Source organism: Erpetoichthys calabaricus, chromosome 16 (genome assembly GCF_900747795.2).
Source record: "Erpetoichthys calabaricus chromosome 16, fErpCal1.3, whole genome shotgun sequence".
Classification (NCBI taxonomy): Eukaryota; Metazoa; Chordata; class Cladistia; order Polypteriformes; family Polypteridae; genus Erpetoichthys; species Erpetoichthys calabaricus.
Window position 1 is genome coordinate 3045037 of NC_041409.2, and position 15720 is coordinate 3060756.

The following is a 15720-nucleotide window of genomic DNA, read 5'->3' on the forward strand; positions in this document are numbered from 1 at the left end:
TTTGCATGTTTTTCCAACTATCACAAGAGGAGGATATCAGGTTTACTGGTGGCTCCAATCTGGCCACGTTGCAGAGTACAGGTTTGTCTGGTGATGCACTGGCACTCAGTCCTAGGTGGGCTCCAGGCTTGCACCAAGGGATGGTAGGGTAGAGGCTTACTGTGGCAGTAGACTAGATGGACAGCTCATGCAATGGACACAATCAGTGAGACAAAGTAGCTGTGTCCTTGGTCCAGATCAGGGGTTCTCAAGGTCAGTCCTGGGGGCCCACTGTGGCTTCAGGTTTTTGCTTCAACCAGATTCATAATTAGAGACAACTAATAACACTGATCTCAATTAGCTGGTATTTTTTCTCTTATCTTATTCTACATTAAGAAAGCACAGCAGCATGATTTTTATAAGACATTTAGAAATATTTCCGCTTTTGCTATAAATTTAAATGCTTAATTCCCTTTTGTTGTTTTCATTATATTTTGCCCTTTCTCTGTGCAGTTTGCTCCTTTCATTGTATCTTGATAATGACAATTAAAAATGAGCAGAGCAGACACCCAGGCACACAACACTGAATCGTGAAAGGCTGCAACTACTTTAGCGTTAGACCCACTAATTAGAAAACAATGGATTAATTATTAGAACACCCAGAAAAAAACAATGAACATCAAGATGAAAATATTGTTAAAAAGAAAAAAAAAATACATCATTCCCATATAACTGCTTAGTACATTTTAATTTTTTTTTTTTCATTTTAGCAAACTTAGTTTTCTAATTTCTATATTGTTCCCAAAACACAGAATCTGGGAAATAAGCATTCACTTAATTAGCCCAGGAATCCAATTAAAAACAAGCTGGTTGGAACAAAAACCTGCAGCCACAGTGGGCCCCCAGGACCAACCTTGAGAACCCCTGGTCCAGATATTTTAATACCAAAATTACGTTCAAACATAATTTTATTATATCACAGTGCAATTCATTGAAAACAAAAAGCAGAAACCAAGTACCTTGAATTTTAGAAGCACAAAATACCCAACATTAGTTAAACCAAAATTGCATTGATTTCTTCCCCCCCTTTACAAGCCATTAGAGCTCCCATTAAGTTGTACACATTTTAAGGATATAGCAAACAAACACACCTCTTTGGCATCTGGCGTACCCCCTCACAGCAGGAGCAGCCCGTCCTTACACCACATTTTAATATGGCTTACTGTTAGGAAATGCACTGAGCAATCATTCCCCATCTCAACAGACTGTGGAAGGAAAAAAAGAAAAACGAGCCAACGGAGTTCTCACTGAGAAACTAGCAATGATGTTACTGGGATTAGTAAATGTACTTTCCATTTCAAAATTGTCACATTTTTATGAAAAAGTACACATAATTCTAAATGAAGACTATTCACAACAATATCCATTAATAAATCAGGTCTCATGATGTTCAGGACGGTACAGTGCCATAACCACGTTCTTCAAACAGCCCCTAAAATTGCTGCTAATGCCTCCAACCACGCAATACAGACATGAAAATCAAAAAGCCCTGAAACTGTGGTCAACATTTAACTCCCTCTCCTGGTCTCCCGCTCTCAATTCTGTGTTACAGACAGCCACTTTAGTTGGGGGATCATGTGGTGGTCTCTCTGTTACACTGAATCACAGATAGGATGAACCAGTAACAGTGCACGCATCAACGATCCAAGTTTTCAGACATGACTCTGAAGCAAACCAAAGCCAGAAGTCCAAACAACATCAGTTACAGACTTATGGTGAACTTGTGCATGCAAAACTGCAGGTGAATGCTTAAATATTACTAATAAATACAATACACCGGGGCTGCTGCATGTTAATCGCAGTGGAGGATCACCCTTCTGTCTCATGATACTGTTTTCTTCTGATAAACACCTGGCTTCTGTTTGAAAACAGAATTAAAACAGAAAGAAAAACCCAGCATGGAGGGAACTAATCATTCTTACTCAGGTTTCCTCATGAGTGGAGGTTTTAAAACTACCTACACATATTGCAAAAGGGCAAACTTTACATTAAAACTTATAAAAAAAAAAAAAAAAAAACCCATCAAAATGAGAGCACATTGTCAGTCATATATTAACGTGTATCTGGTCATCAAGGCGCATCCCTCAATTCCCTCGGAGTGTGCTGGAGGACCACTGAGGGACACAAACCCCCTTCTACAAAGTCCTCTCTTAAGACGTCAGCTGTAAAAATCGTTTCTTGATTCAAAAAATGTCCACATTGTACAACCAAAAGTGCAAGGTGTCACTTCACTGTGATTTCCAGGAAATTAGCAAATGTCTGAAGATGTAAATTCTTTTTCAAGTTTGCAATTCATAAAAAAAAAAAAAAAAACACAAAAGTCTTAAGTGTCAATCAGCTGCAACCTGCTTATCTGATTTGAGGCCTTTGAAAACGTCTGCTGCCGATTGCAAATGACTGCTAAAAAGATAGGGATAATACAGTAGCCAATGTTTTTGGGTTCAGCCCGAGTGCAAGAGTACAGAAATAGAAAAACTTGCAGGTAAGGAACCAAGAAAATAAGGGCCCACATCCAAAAGGGGAAGGACAGCAGGCGGCTCTTCAGGCTCTGCATCCAGGATGTCAGTCCCGTCTGCGACTCCCTCGGCACCTGTGCTACTTGCTCCAGTGTCAGGCTGTTGTACGTCTGGTTGATTTCAAAGACGTAATAAAAGGCCGCCGCGCTAACCAGTAAGTAGAGTCCCATGCCAATCCATCCCATACGCTGACGAAAGTTCATCATTCTCCATACTCCTTCCTGAAAGGCACAAAGAATGTTCAAATCAAAACAAACTTCATCGATACAAATAAGAGGCGATGTGAAGTGAGCGTCAGCACTACGTTTACTTGGTCTTGAGTAAAAGAATGAAAACTGGCATCCTCAAACCAGTAACATTATGAATTATCCAAACCAACTTGTGAAATTGTATGCTTTTACAGATTTCAACCACCAGATATGAATAAGACAAATCATATTTTTATATAGTGTGAAGCTGGGGTCAACTGCATCATGGGCAAGGCAGGAACAAACCCAGGATGGGGTGCCAGTCCACTGTGCAGCTTATTGAGATACTATGTTTAGAGCAGGGGTCTCCAACTCTAAAAGTTAATTAGTAGCAAAAACTGGTCACTAATTACGAAGAAGGGTTAGAATGAAAACCTGCAGCCACTGTAACCCTTCAGGACCGGAGTTGGAAAACCCGGATTTAGAGTCAGCACATCCCTGGGATTCTTAAAGGAAATGCAGCATACACCATGAACATACAAACTCTGGAATTGGGAGGCAGCAAAGCTCGCTGCTGTGCTTCCGTGCTACCCTGAACATAACTGTACATTTGTTGAAAGAATACTCCATACAAAAATGATTATTTTTCCATGTTACTAACACCATGCAGTTTGAAAGATGACAAAGAAAAAAAATTGAATCTCATCGGGACTTAATGGTGACCAATGCTGGACAGCAGCATAGCTAGGACTGCATGTGTTCACAGAGGGAAATTTGTTTTCTTAGAGAAGATTAATACATAAAATATGACAAACAACATACCGCACATAACCCTTTCAAATACACATAAAAATTACTAAAAAGAAGGAAGACTTCTGAAATGACGGTCCTAGTCGCAGTGATGTGCTATACAGGTTTATTGGTGATTTTATAAAGGAGCCCCAGTTGCATTTCTGGACACTTCTGATGAATAATTCCATGGTGGAAAGTCTTCAGCCTTACTGTGTCACAGAGAGGATACATAAAAATCATCCATGGAAAAAAAAAATTGCTTTGCATAATCCACACACCAAGCCATCCAGTTGTATGCTGACAACATGCAAATAGGCATCTTTTTTTTTTTTCTAAAGTACTGATAAATTAACTCCATTAAATGAAAGTTGTGCACAAACAGGTTGTTTGCTCAAAGGGGATTGCCCCCCCCTCCTTATTTTTTGAACAAGAGAACAAAACTATAAATGAAATTTGACAGACAAGAGGAGACCACTCAGTCCAACTTTCACACGTTTGTTTAGCTAATAGCTAAGCTGTCCCAACATCTCATCCAAATCCTTCTTAAAGGCTGTCAAGGTCTCTGCTTCAGCTCCATGTCTTGGTAGTTTCTTCCAGATTCCCACATTTCCTTGATTAAGGAAGTGCTTCCAGACTTCCCATTACTTCTGTTGAATCCTCAAGTATGTAATTCACCCTCAATCTGAAAAAAAATCAACTTTCAGACTCCCGTCTACAATTCAGAAGTGCAATCCATTGTGACTGGACTTCCAGTTTATGGATGACTCTCATTTTCCTGAGATTTATTTTACTTTCTTTTTGCTAAAATTAAGTAATGTGTTAGGCCAGTTGTGTGCTGCTGACTAGACAAATGGATGATGCAACACCAGTAACATGAGTTTTTTTTTTATTAATGGACGTCTTTGATATTCTTTGCTATTGTCCAACACTGGTCAGTATTGACTTATATTGTTTCAAAAGCTTTGTTATCTCTGTTCTGCATGAAAATATGAGGTTGAATTTTTTTTCTTGGTCATCATGTTAAACTACATGAGTAAAGTTTACATATCGCTGGGTGAAATATCCGTTGAAACCCACATAATCCAATTAAGGGTCAAGGGGACCCAAAGCATTAAACATACATTCATCCATTTTTAAAATCTGCTTTATCCTGAGCAGGGTCTACTGGGGCTACTACAGCCCATCCCAGCAAACATCAGGCACAAGGCAGGGACAATCCCCCGACAGCATATACATCACGCACGCACACCAATTTCAACATTGCCAATCTAGCTAACCTGCATATCTTTGGACTGTAGGGGAAAATCCTTTTAGACATGGGGAGAACATGCAACTCCACACAGGAAGGACACATGACAAAGAACTGTAAACAAGGCTATAAAAACAATAACAACCAAAAATATATAAAGAGCCGCTGCTCCAGGAAATAAAAAAACAAGACAGGCAAAGCACATGCAAAACTCCCTCCAGGGCACTCAATACTTCTTTTAAATGTCGAGGCCAAACAATAGACTTGCCCTCTGTGGCCCGCCCTGGTCTTCTCCATCCAGAGGAGGGCTTGATAGCTTTTGGCATGATGGCTGCCCGAGATCCTTGACTTGGCTTTGGCACTGACCTGTATTTCTGAATTTGTGGCACTAACATCCCTGGCAGAGTCGCTTTAATTCTCCAAGTAATTTAAACCAATTTTTCCAACACTTTGCCTCTTTCTCCTCTCCACTTCCTAACCGACTACATCAATTCAGGTTTGCGGAGGAGGGGTCCTTGAGGGACAGCATCGAGCGCGAGGCAGGAGCCCATCCTGGACAGGCTGCCAGTGAGTCTTTGGTCACACTGTCACATCCTGCCACTTTGCCAGTAACACGTGTGCACAAAAGCATTTTTTTTTTGTCTGTTTATCGTTCCGCCCACCCACCGTTAAAAGAAGCCTTTGCGGCCCTCGCCTTGTTTGCCGCTTATTCAGTTCTGCACACTGCGAACGGCAACGGTCTTCCAAATCACAACGAAATCGTAACAGTACTTGGGGCCATTCCTTATTTCTATTCTGCTGCCCTTTTTCGATCCCCCATTAGGTATTTAACGCTCACCGCCGTTTCAGGATAATAAAAGGCCCTCGGCGGGGTGGCCGGCTCCCTCTCCCGTCCGCTTGTGTCTTCGCTCACCTGTCCTCTTCACGACGCCGCTTCATTTCCCCTGTGCTTTTCTTTTCTTCCTGGCGCTTCCGTCTCTTCGAATCGCCACCATTGCCACCTCGTGCCTGCCACGGGCACACAACGAGTCAAACCAGCTAATCATATGATCGTCTGAAACTTCCTGCCAAGGACACCGTCGGCGCAACCGCGTCAGAGCCGCGGCCGCGATGTCCTCAGGAGGCGGGCGAAATGGGGCAGTGAAAGGGGAGTGGCTTTCGCCAAAGCGACCGGGGGCGTAGAAGGCCGAGTCTTCAACCTGCAGCCGGATAAAATTGATAGGGCGGGGCTTAGTATCGAAAAGCAACGTAACAAGCTTGGGGGCGTGGCGCCGCTCTGACTCAAATAAATGTTTTATTGAACGTGATTGGTCAGTCAGTGCGTCGTCAAAATCGTCTAGGCCATCATTTGGAAACAAATTAATTAATACAATTTAATCTATGCATTCTCATTAAAGTAGTTCAGATTCTTTGCCGTATAGGAGATGCTAAGATTTAAAGTTTATCGTAGAAAAAAAGGAAAGTTGCACCTTATCTCCACTTTTATTATAGTCCCAGAAATGCTTGCCATGTATAATAAACATTCAGATATTACTAAACGTAATGTATTTGGAAAAACAATCTCCATTTCTCAGTTTGCTGATGACACCGTTATACCGTAAAAAAAAAAAATGGAAACAAATTAATTAATACAATTTAATCTATGCATTCTCATTAAAGTAGTTCAGATTCTTTGCCGTATAGGAGATGCTAAGATTTAAAGTTTATCGTAGAAAAAAAGGAAAGTTGCACCTTATCTCCACTTTTATTTTAGTCCCAGAAATGCTTGCCATGTATAATAAACATTCAGATATTACTAAACGTAATGTATTTGGAAAAACAATCTCCATTTCTCAATTTGCTGATGACACCGTTATACCGTAAAAAAAAAAATGGAAACAAATTAATTAATACAATTTAATCTATGCATTCTCATTAAAGTAGTTCAGATTCTTTGCCGTATAGGAGATGCTAAGATTTAAAGTTTATCGTAGAAAAAAAGGAAAGTTGCACCTTATCTCCACTTTTATTATAGTCCCAGAAATGCTTGCCATGTATAATAAACATTCAGATATTACTAAACGTAATGTATTTGGAAAAACAATCTCCATTTCTCAGTTTGCTGATGACACCGTTATACCGTAAAAAAAAAACCGTAAATGATATCCTAAAAACTTTGTTCTAATTTTAACCCCTTTACACTTAGTCAATACAAACACTTTTAAAAATTTACTTACAGATAATTGTTAAGCATTGTTAACATACCCAAGATTATTATAAATCTTGTTATATGAATATTTTTGCCGTTTGCTGCAATTTTATTCAGGATTAATAAATCTATCTTTGTGCCTTTCCTATCTACCTGTCTATCAAATAGTGCCTTTCCGATCCATGCATCTCATACATAGCACCTTTCATGTATCTATTTCTCTGTCAATCTATCTTTGAAGTTATCAGATGTTTTACTTAAAATCATCTGGTTTAACTTTAAATTGTAAGAAATGCAAACTAATGTTAATTCATGATTGTCCTGTGATCAGTGCTTGCAATGTTCTGATTAAATCCACTGTACACTATCTGAGAATACAAATTGCCAAAGATAGCGACTGAAGTGAGAGGTTAAATATTTGCAGGATGATTGATAAATGTAAATCTTCTCTCAATATATGGTTGCAGCCGGCTATTTTTCTGTTCTTATGTTATAAATGTAAAGTATAATTTGGTTAATTGAACCGTGTGTTTGGGTTATTTGTTGAAGTACACCACAGAGGGAGTGAGCGTGTTTAATGAGGACTTTCGCTGTTTTATGAAGCCCATTCATAATCTGCGCAGACCTCTTCATTTTCTAAGCTCACAGCCTGGCTTGAAGGTAAACTACAGACATATTTGGGAGGGCAGAAGTTAAAATCCTCACATACACACACACACAATCTTAATCTGATATCTCTAGGTGGGCATCTTACTAATTTTTTTAATTAATGGCAATGTCAAAGGCAACACTGATAAATGATAGATTGACATCAATCTATCATTTGTTTTTCTTCTTCTCACGCCACACACACCTCCTACATTGGTATTCCAGTACTTCTGCTAATGGAGCCCATCTCTTTTCCTTTATCTATATTACTACATGACAGTTTAATTTATGTACGGCGGATGCACCGAAGCGCATGCGCACTGCGCCGCGGCGACCCAGAGTCAAACGCAGCGGCTTCCCAGAGTCAGTAGGTGGCGCCCAAACAACACAACCTGTAAACTAAACTTGCTGTAATCCACTGTGCCAGCAGTCTGTGTGGCATGTTTGAATCACATAACGGTAATTCAGTAACAGAGAAACAAAAACGAGACTGCATGGATAAAAACAATAAACGGAGGCTCCTACAACGCGCTTCACAAACACCAGTAGCAAAGAAGTCACGACTCCAAAACGAAACACGGACGGCGGACGCACCAAAGCGCATGCGCACTGTGCTGCAGCGCCCCAGAGTCAAACCCAGCGGAACTTGCTCTAATCCACTGTGCCAGCAGTTGGTGTCAGCAGAGGCAAAGGAGTCACAGCTCCAAATGGAAAGAGCTCAACGATTTGTAATACAAAACCGAGCCCGTACTTCCCAGAGTCAGTACGTGGCGCCCAAGCACCACAACCTGTAAACTACACTTGCTCTAATCCTCTGTGCCAGCAGTCGGTGTGGCATATTTGAATCACATAACGGTAATTCAGTATTAAATGTAAGTTGGATTATGCTTCCTAACAGTAAATGACTTCTACCTAACGACACAGCCACAGAACAACAAAGACGAGACCGCATGAATAAAAACAATACACGGAGGCTCCTACAACACGCTTCAGACACACCAGAAACAAAGACGTCATGGCTCCACAATGAAAGAGCTCAACTAACGGAAATACAAAACGAGCCCGTATGGATAAACACAATGAACGAACGCACCCACAACGCGCTTCTGACACAGCAGAGGCATCCCTCCAAATATCGGAGGGAACAGAAAGTGATTGCCATTCTTGGATTTGCGATTCTTTCGAGAATCGCGGGCTTGCTAGTTGCTTTCTAAGAGTCAGAAGCTTTCCGTTTCTTTTTTATAACAATAAGCAGTGTGAACAGATGATGGGCTAACCCAGGGATCTCAGTCCTCATTTCCTGCAGGACCACCATTTGCAGTCCAGCTAATATTTGGGGGGGGGGGGGGATTGGGGGGTGGACGGAGGTTTTGAGGTCATGTGGTTCTACTGATGAGAGTGGCAACTAATGCATGTTGATTAGCATCTGCAAGTAAGAAGTGTGTACACCCCAGCAGGGGGCTCCACCAGAGTGTCACAGCTACTTTACAGGGCTGGATGGTGTAGGAGTCACACTGTGCCACCATGATGCATCCTTCAGTAATAAGTGTGACAATAGTACTACTGACCCTGAAACGACACCAGTTCAATCAAAAGGAGGAGACCAAAAAAAAAACAAAAACGGAAAACGGGTACTTTTATAGCTTTTATTATTAATTTGTGTATTACACCAGAAACATTATAAATAATCTGTTACAATTAACTAAAATAATCTATTTTTACAAATGGGGGTATACGTATTTACACCGTCATGTCAAAGTCATAGTCATGTACATCCACCCCAAAAGTCCACCATGTTGCTCTCCTTTGGCCTTGGATGGTCTCCGGTTATTCGTATGAAAGAAAGACAAAACAATTGGCAGAGAATGCATATGTAGCTGGAAAAAATAAATAGCACAAAAAAAAAAAACATTAACAGGAATATTCCGTACATGCGGATGAACGCTGCCAGTTTGTTCCATTTCAACGGGGGCAACCTTCTTGAGCCGTCCACGTATGAACTGCGCCGGATGAGCTCAACTTCAAGCATACAGATATCACCTGAGCAAAGGAGAACTTCAAAAAGCTGTGAATGTCCAGTTGCATACTTTTTTAACCAGTTGTGGCCTTTTCAACTTTACTTCATTTAATCCTCATATCTCAGTACATGAAATGTGCTACTCATCCACGTCAAGTGCCAGGATACAAGCTTGCCGGGTGGTCACCAGAGAGCTGCCATCAAACACCAGTCCACCATTGGCTCCTTACACGGTCACGGAAGGAGTCAGAAGCGAGGAAGCTCAGTTAACCCTTAGGTGGCTCACTAGACCCCATTAAGTATTGGTACACTTTTCCCAGCATCCCACCCAAGTAGGTGGTGAGTACATTTGGCCTCAGTAGCACCAGCCTCATTTTAAAGTAAATGGTGAGTGGACAGGGCGGCACAGTGGCACAGTGGGTAGCGCTGCTGCCTCACAGTTAGGAGACCTGGATTCGCTTCCCGGGTAACTCCCTGCGTGGAGTTTGCATGTTCTCCCCGTGTCTGCATGGGTTTTCTCCCACAGTCCAAAGACATGCAGGTTAGGTGCATTGGCGATCCTAAATTATCCCTAGTGTGTGCTTGGTGTGTGTGTGCCCTGCAGTGGGTTGCCGCCCTGCCCGGGGTTTGTTCCTGCCTTGCGCCCTGTGCTGGCTGGGATTGGCTACAGCAAACTCCTGTGACCCTGTGTTAGGATATAGCAGGTTGGAAAATCACTGACTGACTGACTGGTGAGTGGACATCTTCTAAAACAAGGGAGAGATCTTGGGATTCAGGCTTGTCTCTGTTTATGAGATGAATACCGTGCTGACCGTCATCGTTCGCATGGCCCAGTGTACAAAAATCGAGGACTTCTAAAGGAAATAATTCTTTGCTACCCGCCATCATCAGATGAAAGTCTTCCATTACAGAGATATCACTCGAAATGACACTTGATTTATGGCTACTAATTCTGCAGTCAGGTGATGTGAATCCACAGCAGCCAACACTGACGGCACTATGTCATACACAGCAGGGTTACAGCACCCCCTTGTGGCTGCAATCTTCATGTTAACCGATTTTGCAATTGGGTGGAAATTCCCACACCACTTGGGTTTCATTCTGTCATTTTGCTTCTGTTTGCAAAATGCTAAATGGTGCACTTGGCATTTTAAATATCAGTAAAAATATTTTGCCACTTTCTGTGATTTCACTCTTGTACAGCTGGTGAAACACGGACACAACTGGCAATGAAATGAGCAACATTCCATGGCACCTTTTCATTAAAGGGGGGCTTAAAAGAAGGACAGCCATACTTGAATACAAACAAACAGTCATTTGTGCATAGCAGAGTCTAGTCTGGTGGCACTGTGGGCACACCAGGTACCAATCTGAGAAGGAATGTCAGTCAACACTTGTTCCCTTCTGTGCACATGACAGCATATCTTTGGACTGATGGTGGGCTAACATAGAACATGGAGAATACAATTTGAACTCAATTGGCACTTCTATGGTGTATCATGAGTCATGGTGGTACTGCACCTGTCAGCCATTTTAGGAGCAGCTCCTCCTGGCATGCTGTACGTTGTTTTCTAACAAGAACACCATGAATCAGAGAGCTGGGCAGGCAGGGCCAAATTTTGCAATGGCTGGTGTGGCATCACTAGGAGCCTGCCAAACTTCAGATGATGACTCCATGTTAAACAATCCCAACAGCCTGTGCCCAGCTGATTCCTGACACAACCTCATACAGAAGAGGGCCTCATACAGAATGTACATATGGCAAATCTGTGAGGGTGACGGCCATTGGTCCCATCCATCATGGCTTTGTTCACTGATAATAACAGAATCCTAGGACATCTTGCCATTGAAGTTCCGGATGTTCAATAGTCAGTGGTTCTATACTTCCATCTAGGATGGCGAAGTAAGGAACTTGTTTGGCACCATCTGAGAGGAATGCCACTCACTCCAAGAGAGTACATGGCCTCAAATGGGTAACACAAAATCAAATCTAAAAAGGGGAAATATCAACCATCCTTCAAACCTAAGGTCTGGTAACCTCTTGCTGTGGGGTGCATTCAGGCTTGTAAAGCCAGGGTAGTCGGTAGTGAAGGTCACATGGGGTAAAAATGAGACGCTGCCTCAGATGACTGGATCTCTACCTGGGCCATCTTGAACTGAGTGCACTGCAGCCACTTGCGGACTGCAGAGGACACAGCGCTTGCCTGCCCGCCGCTTTGAGCCCCCTGGAAACAAAGGTGGCAGACGTTGTTTTGTATTGCTTGTAGTCGCAACTGCAGTCCTGCAGATAAGTGCTGTTAAAAACAAGAAACAGAACCGGTGAGACACACGAGATGAAAGATGGAAAGACAAGTCGTACGGATCTAACACTGTTACCTTTATATTTGACTGAATCATGGGCAGCCACATTGGAATAAGCTGTAAAACAGAAAGGACACAAGAAGGTAACAATGGGACCTTACGGAAACATCAACAAATCGGCATTGTCTTCATATATCAGCCACTGTGAAGACCATCTTGTGGCACTTCATGTACAAGAGCAGGCCATTCGGCCCAACAAGCTTGACTCCTGTATTTATCTGAAAAAACATAAAGTCAAGTCTTGAAGGTCACTAAAGTCCTACTCTCCACCACACTACTTGGTCACTTACTCCAGATATCTGCAGTTTTCTGTGGGAAGAAAAACCTCCTCACGTTTGTGTGAAATGTACCCTTAAAAAGTTTCCATCTGTCCTTGTGTTCGTGTAGAACTCATTTTAAAGTACTCCACAGTCCTAATTCCTTAGATAATTGTAAAGATTTCAGTCATGTCTCCTCTTAATCTCCATTTGCTTAAACTGAAAAGGTTCAGCTCTTCCAATGTCTCCTCATAGCTCAAACCTGTGAGCCTGGTCACTCTTCTCAAGACCTTCTCTTGTACTGTTATGTCTTTATGGTAAAACAGAAACCAAAACTGAGCACAGCACTCCAGGTGAGGCCTCACTATTGTGTTATAAAACTTAAGCATCACCTCCTTATGCGTACACATTGCCAGGCCTGGGGTTTTATGTTGTCCTTGTTCATACAGTCAGGTCCATAAGTATTTGGACAGTGACACAATTTTCATAATTTTGGCACTCTATGCCACCACAATGGATTTGAAATGAAGTAGTCATTACATGATTGAAGTGTAGGCTTTCAGCATTAAGTCAAAGGGTTTAGTAGAAATACAGTCATATGAAAAAGTTTGGGAACCCCTCTCAGCCTGCATAATAATTGACTCTACTTTCAACAAAAAAGATAACAGTGGTATGTCTTTCATTTCTTAGGAACATCTGAGCACTGGGGTGTTTTCCGAACAAAGATTTTTAGTGAAGCAGTATTTAGTTGTATGAAATTAAATTAAATTTGAAAAACTGGATGTGCAAAAATTTGGGTCCCCTTGTAATTTTGCCAATTTGACTGCATGTCACTGCTCAATGCTGATTACTTACAACACCAAATTGGTTGGATTAGCTTGTTAAGCCTTGAACTTCATAGACAGGTGTGTCCAATCATGAGATATAAAGGTATTTAAGGTGGTCAATTACAAGTTGTGCTTCCCTTTGACTCTCCTCTGAAGAGTGACAGCATGGGATCCTCAAAGCAACTCTCCAAAGATCTGAAAACAAAGATTGTTGAGTCTCATGGTTTAGGGGAAGGCTACAAAAAGCTATATCAGAGGTTTAAACTGTCAGTTCCAACTGTAAGGAATGGAATCAGGAAATGGAAGGCCACAGGCACAGTTGCTGTTAAACCCAGCAGGTCTGGCAGGCCAAGAAAAATACAGGAGCGGCATATGAGCAGGATTGTGAGAATGGTTACAGACAACCCACAGATCACCTCCAAAGACCTGCAAGAACATCTTGCTGCAGATGGTGTATCTGTACATCGTTCTATAATTCAGTGCAATTTGCACAATGAACATCTGTATGGCAGGGTGATGAGAAAGAAGCCCTTTCTGCACTCACGCCACAAACAGAGTTGCTTGTTGTATGCAAATGCTCATTTAGACAAGCCAGATTCATTTTGGAACAAAGTGCTTTGGACTGATGAGACAAAAATTGAGTTATTTGGTCATAATAAAAAGCGCTTTGCATGGTGGAAGAAGAACATCTCATTCCAAGATAAACACCTGCTACCTACTGTCAAATTTGGTGGAGATTCCATCATGCTGTGGGGCTGTGTGGCTAGTTCAGGGACTGGGGCCCTTGTTAAAGTCGAGGGTCCGATGAATTCAACCCAATATCAACAAATTCTTCAGGATAATGTTCAAGCATCAGTCACAAAGTTACACAGGGGATGGATATTCCAACAAGACAATGACCCAAAACACAGTTCGAAATCTACAAAGGCATTCATGCAGAGGGAGAAGTACAATGTTCTGGAATGACCGTCACAGTCCTCTGACTTGAATATCATCGAAAATCTATGGGATGATTTGAAGCAGGCTGTCCATGCTCGGCAGCCATCAAACTGAACTGAACTGGAGAGATTTTGTATGTTAGAATGGTCAAAAATACCTCCATCCAGAATCCAGACACTTATCAAAGGCTATAGGTGGACAGCATCTAGAGGCTGTTAGATTTGCAAAGGAAGGCTCAGCTAAGTATTGATGTCATATCTCTGTTGGGGTGCCCACATTTATGCACCTGTTTAATTTTGTTATGATGCATATTTTCTGTTAATCCAATAAACTTAATGTCACAGCTGAAATACTACTGTTTCCATAAGGCATGTCATATATTAAAAGGCAGTTGCTACTTTGAAAGCTCAGCCAATGATAAACAAAAATCCAAAGAATTAAGAGGGGTTCCCAAACTTTTTCATATGACTGTATCATTTGAGTCTTTTAGGAATGACAGCCATTAGGGTCTCAAAAGTATTGGTGGTGGCACACAGAGCCAAAATTATTAAAATTGTATCACTGTCCAAATACTTATGGACCTAACTGTATTTGGGTCTTTTCTATGTATTCATTTTATTTATGTTTATTTACTATTGATTGTGTTTATGCTTCAGAGCCTCGGAGATGTTCCATGTATGTTGTGTGTGGTCCACCACGAGGCAGGGCCACCTACCAATCACCACCAGTAATTTCCCTCCATCTCTATACCACGGTTGCTGGTGGTTCATTGTGAATGTGCTCAGGATGTTGGTGAGTTTATTTGCATTTATTTTTATTCTTTGATTTATTGGATTTCTGGATTTTGAACTCCTGCTAAGTTTTTTGACCACTCTATTTGGATTCTGTGTTGTGATTTTATTCATCTTGGATCACCTTGCCAGCAACTCCTTTATGCCTTTAGGCTGCGCAGTCAGGATGCCTGAGACATGGAAGGACCGGGAGAGCGCCAATACCTCCCCGGGACACGAGAGGGCTATTGCCCTGGGGTGCAGGGGAGCCACAAGATCAGAACTGGGATGCTCCACCCTGTTGGGGCATGTGGCCACTGCCAGGGGACGCCCAAATGTTCCAGGCAACATGGACTGCAGCACTTCTGCCACAACAGGAAGTGCTGCTAAGCCCAAAGACAGATACTCCCGGTGTGCTTCCGGGTGATCATGCAGCACTTCCGCCTCACCTGGAGGTGCTGTAGGAAGCTCGTCAGGAAGCACCTGGAGCACATCTGGGTACTGTATAAAAGGGGCCGCATCGCTTCATTCTGGTAGCCGGAGTTGGGAGGTAGCGTGACGGAGCTTGACAAGAGAGGAGTGGAGACAGCAGGAGAAGAAAATAATAAGGACTGAGAGTGATTTGTGCATTGTGCTGTACTGGAAGGAGAAAAACACAATTAAAGAGTGTGTTTCGGACATAGCTGTCTTGGTGTCTGTTCGTGGTCGAGGCCGGTCTTCACATTTCATAGTCTGATGGTGTATTTTTTTGTGAAAATCCATACATCCATCCATTTTCCAACCTGCTGAATCCAAACACAGGGTCACGGGGGTCTGCTGGAGCCAATCCCAGCCAACACAGGGCACAAGGCAGGAACCAATCCCGGGCAGGGTGCCAACCCACCGCAGGGCGCACACACACCAAGCACACACTAGGGATAATTTAGGAT

The 15720-nt window shown here is 42.2% G+C and overlaps 2 protein-coding genes across 3 annotated transcripts in view; both read right to left on the reverse strand.

Moving 5' to 3' along the window:
- Positions 1 to 905: 905 nt before the first annotated feature.
- Positions 906 to 5911, reverse strand: tmem251 (transmembrane protein 251). Of its 2 annotated transcripts, none has more exons than XM_028821771.2 (2): positions 5623 to 5911; positions 906 to 2776 (listed from the first exon to the last, which is right to left on the reverse strand). In XM_028821771.2, the coding sequence occupies exon 2, from the start codon at positions 2759 to 2761 to the stop codon at positions 2363 to 2365; it is 399 nt and encodes a 132-aa protein (XP_028677604.1). In that variant the 5' UTR covers positions 2762 to 2776; positions 5623 to 5911; the 3' UTR covers positions 906 to 2362. The 2 variants fall into 2 exon arrangements, with proteins under 2 accessions (XP_028677604.1, XP_028677603.1); XM_028821770.2 differs by having other exon boundaries at positions 5698 to 5908.
- Positions 5912 to 9252: 3341 nt separating this feature from the next.
- Positions 9253 to 15720, reverse strand: part of LOC114666589 (protein unc-79 homolog) — a 223515-nt gene continuing 217047 nt past the window's right edge. The window contains exons 50-51 of the mRNA XM_028821501.2: positions 12014 to 12055; positions 9253 to 11931 (exon numbers count right to left, since the gene is read on the reverse strand). Coding sequence (XP_028677334.1) covers positions 11731 to 11931; positions 12014 to 12055 — 243 coding nt within the window. The 3' untranslated portion in view covers positions 9253 to 11730. The remainder of the gene's footprint in view (positions 11932 to 12013; positions 12056 to 15720) is intronic.

Bases quoted from the DNA above. Each gene is read 5' to 3' on its own strand.
- tmem251 (XM_028821771.2), bottom strand. From the start codon at position 2,761: ATGATGAACTTTCGTCAGCGTATGGGATGGATTGGCATGGGACTCTAC.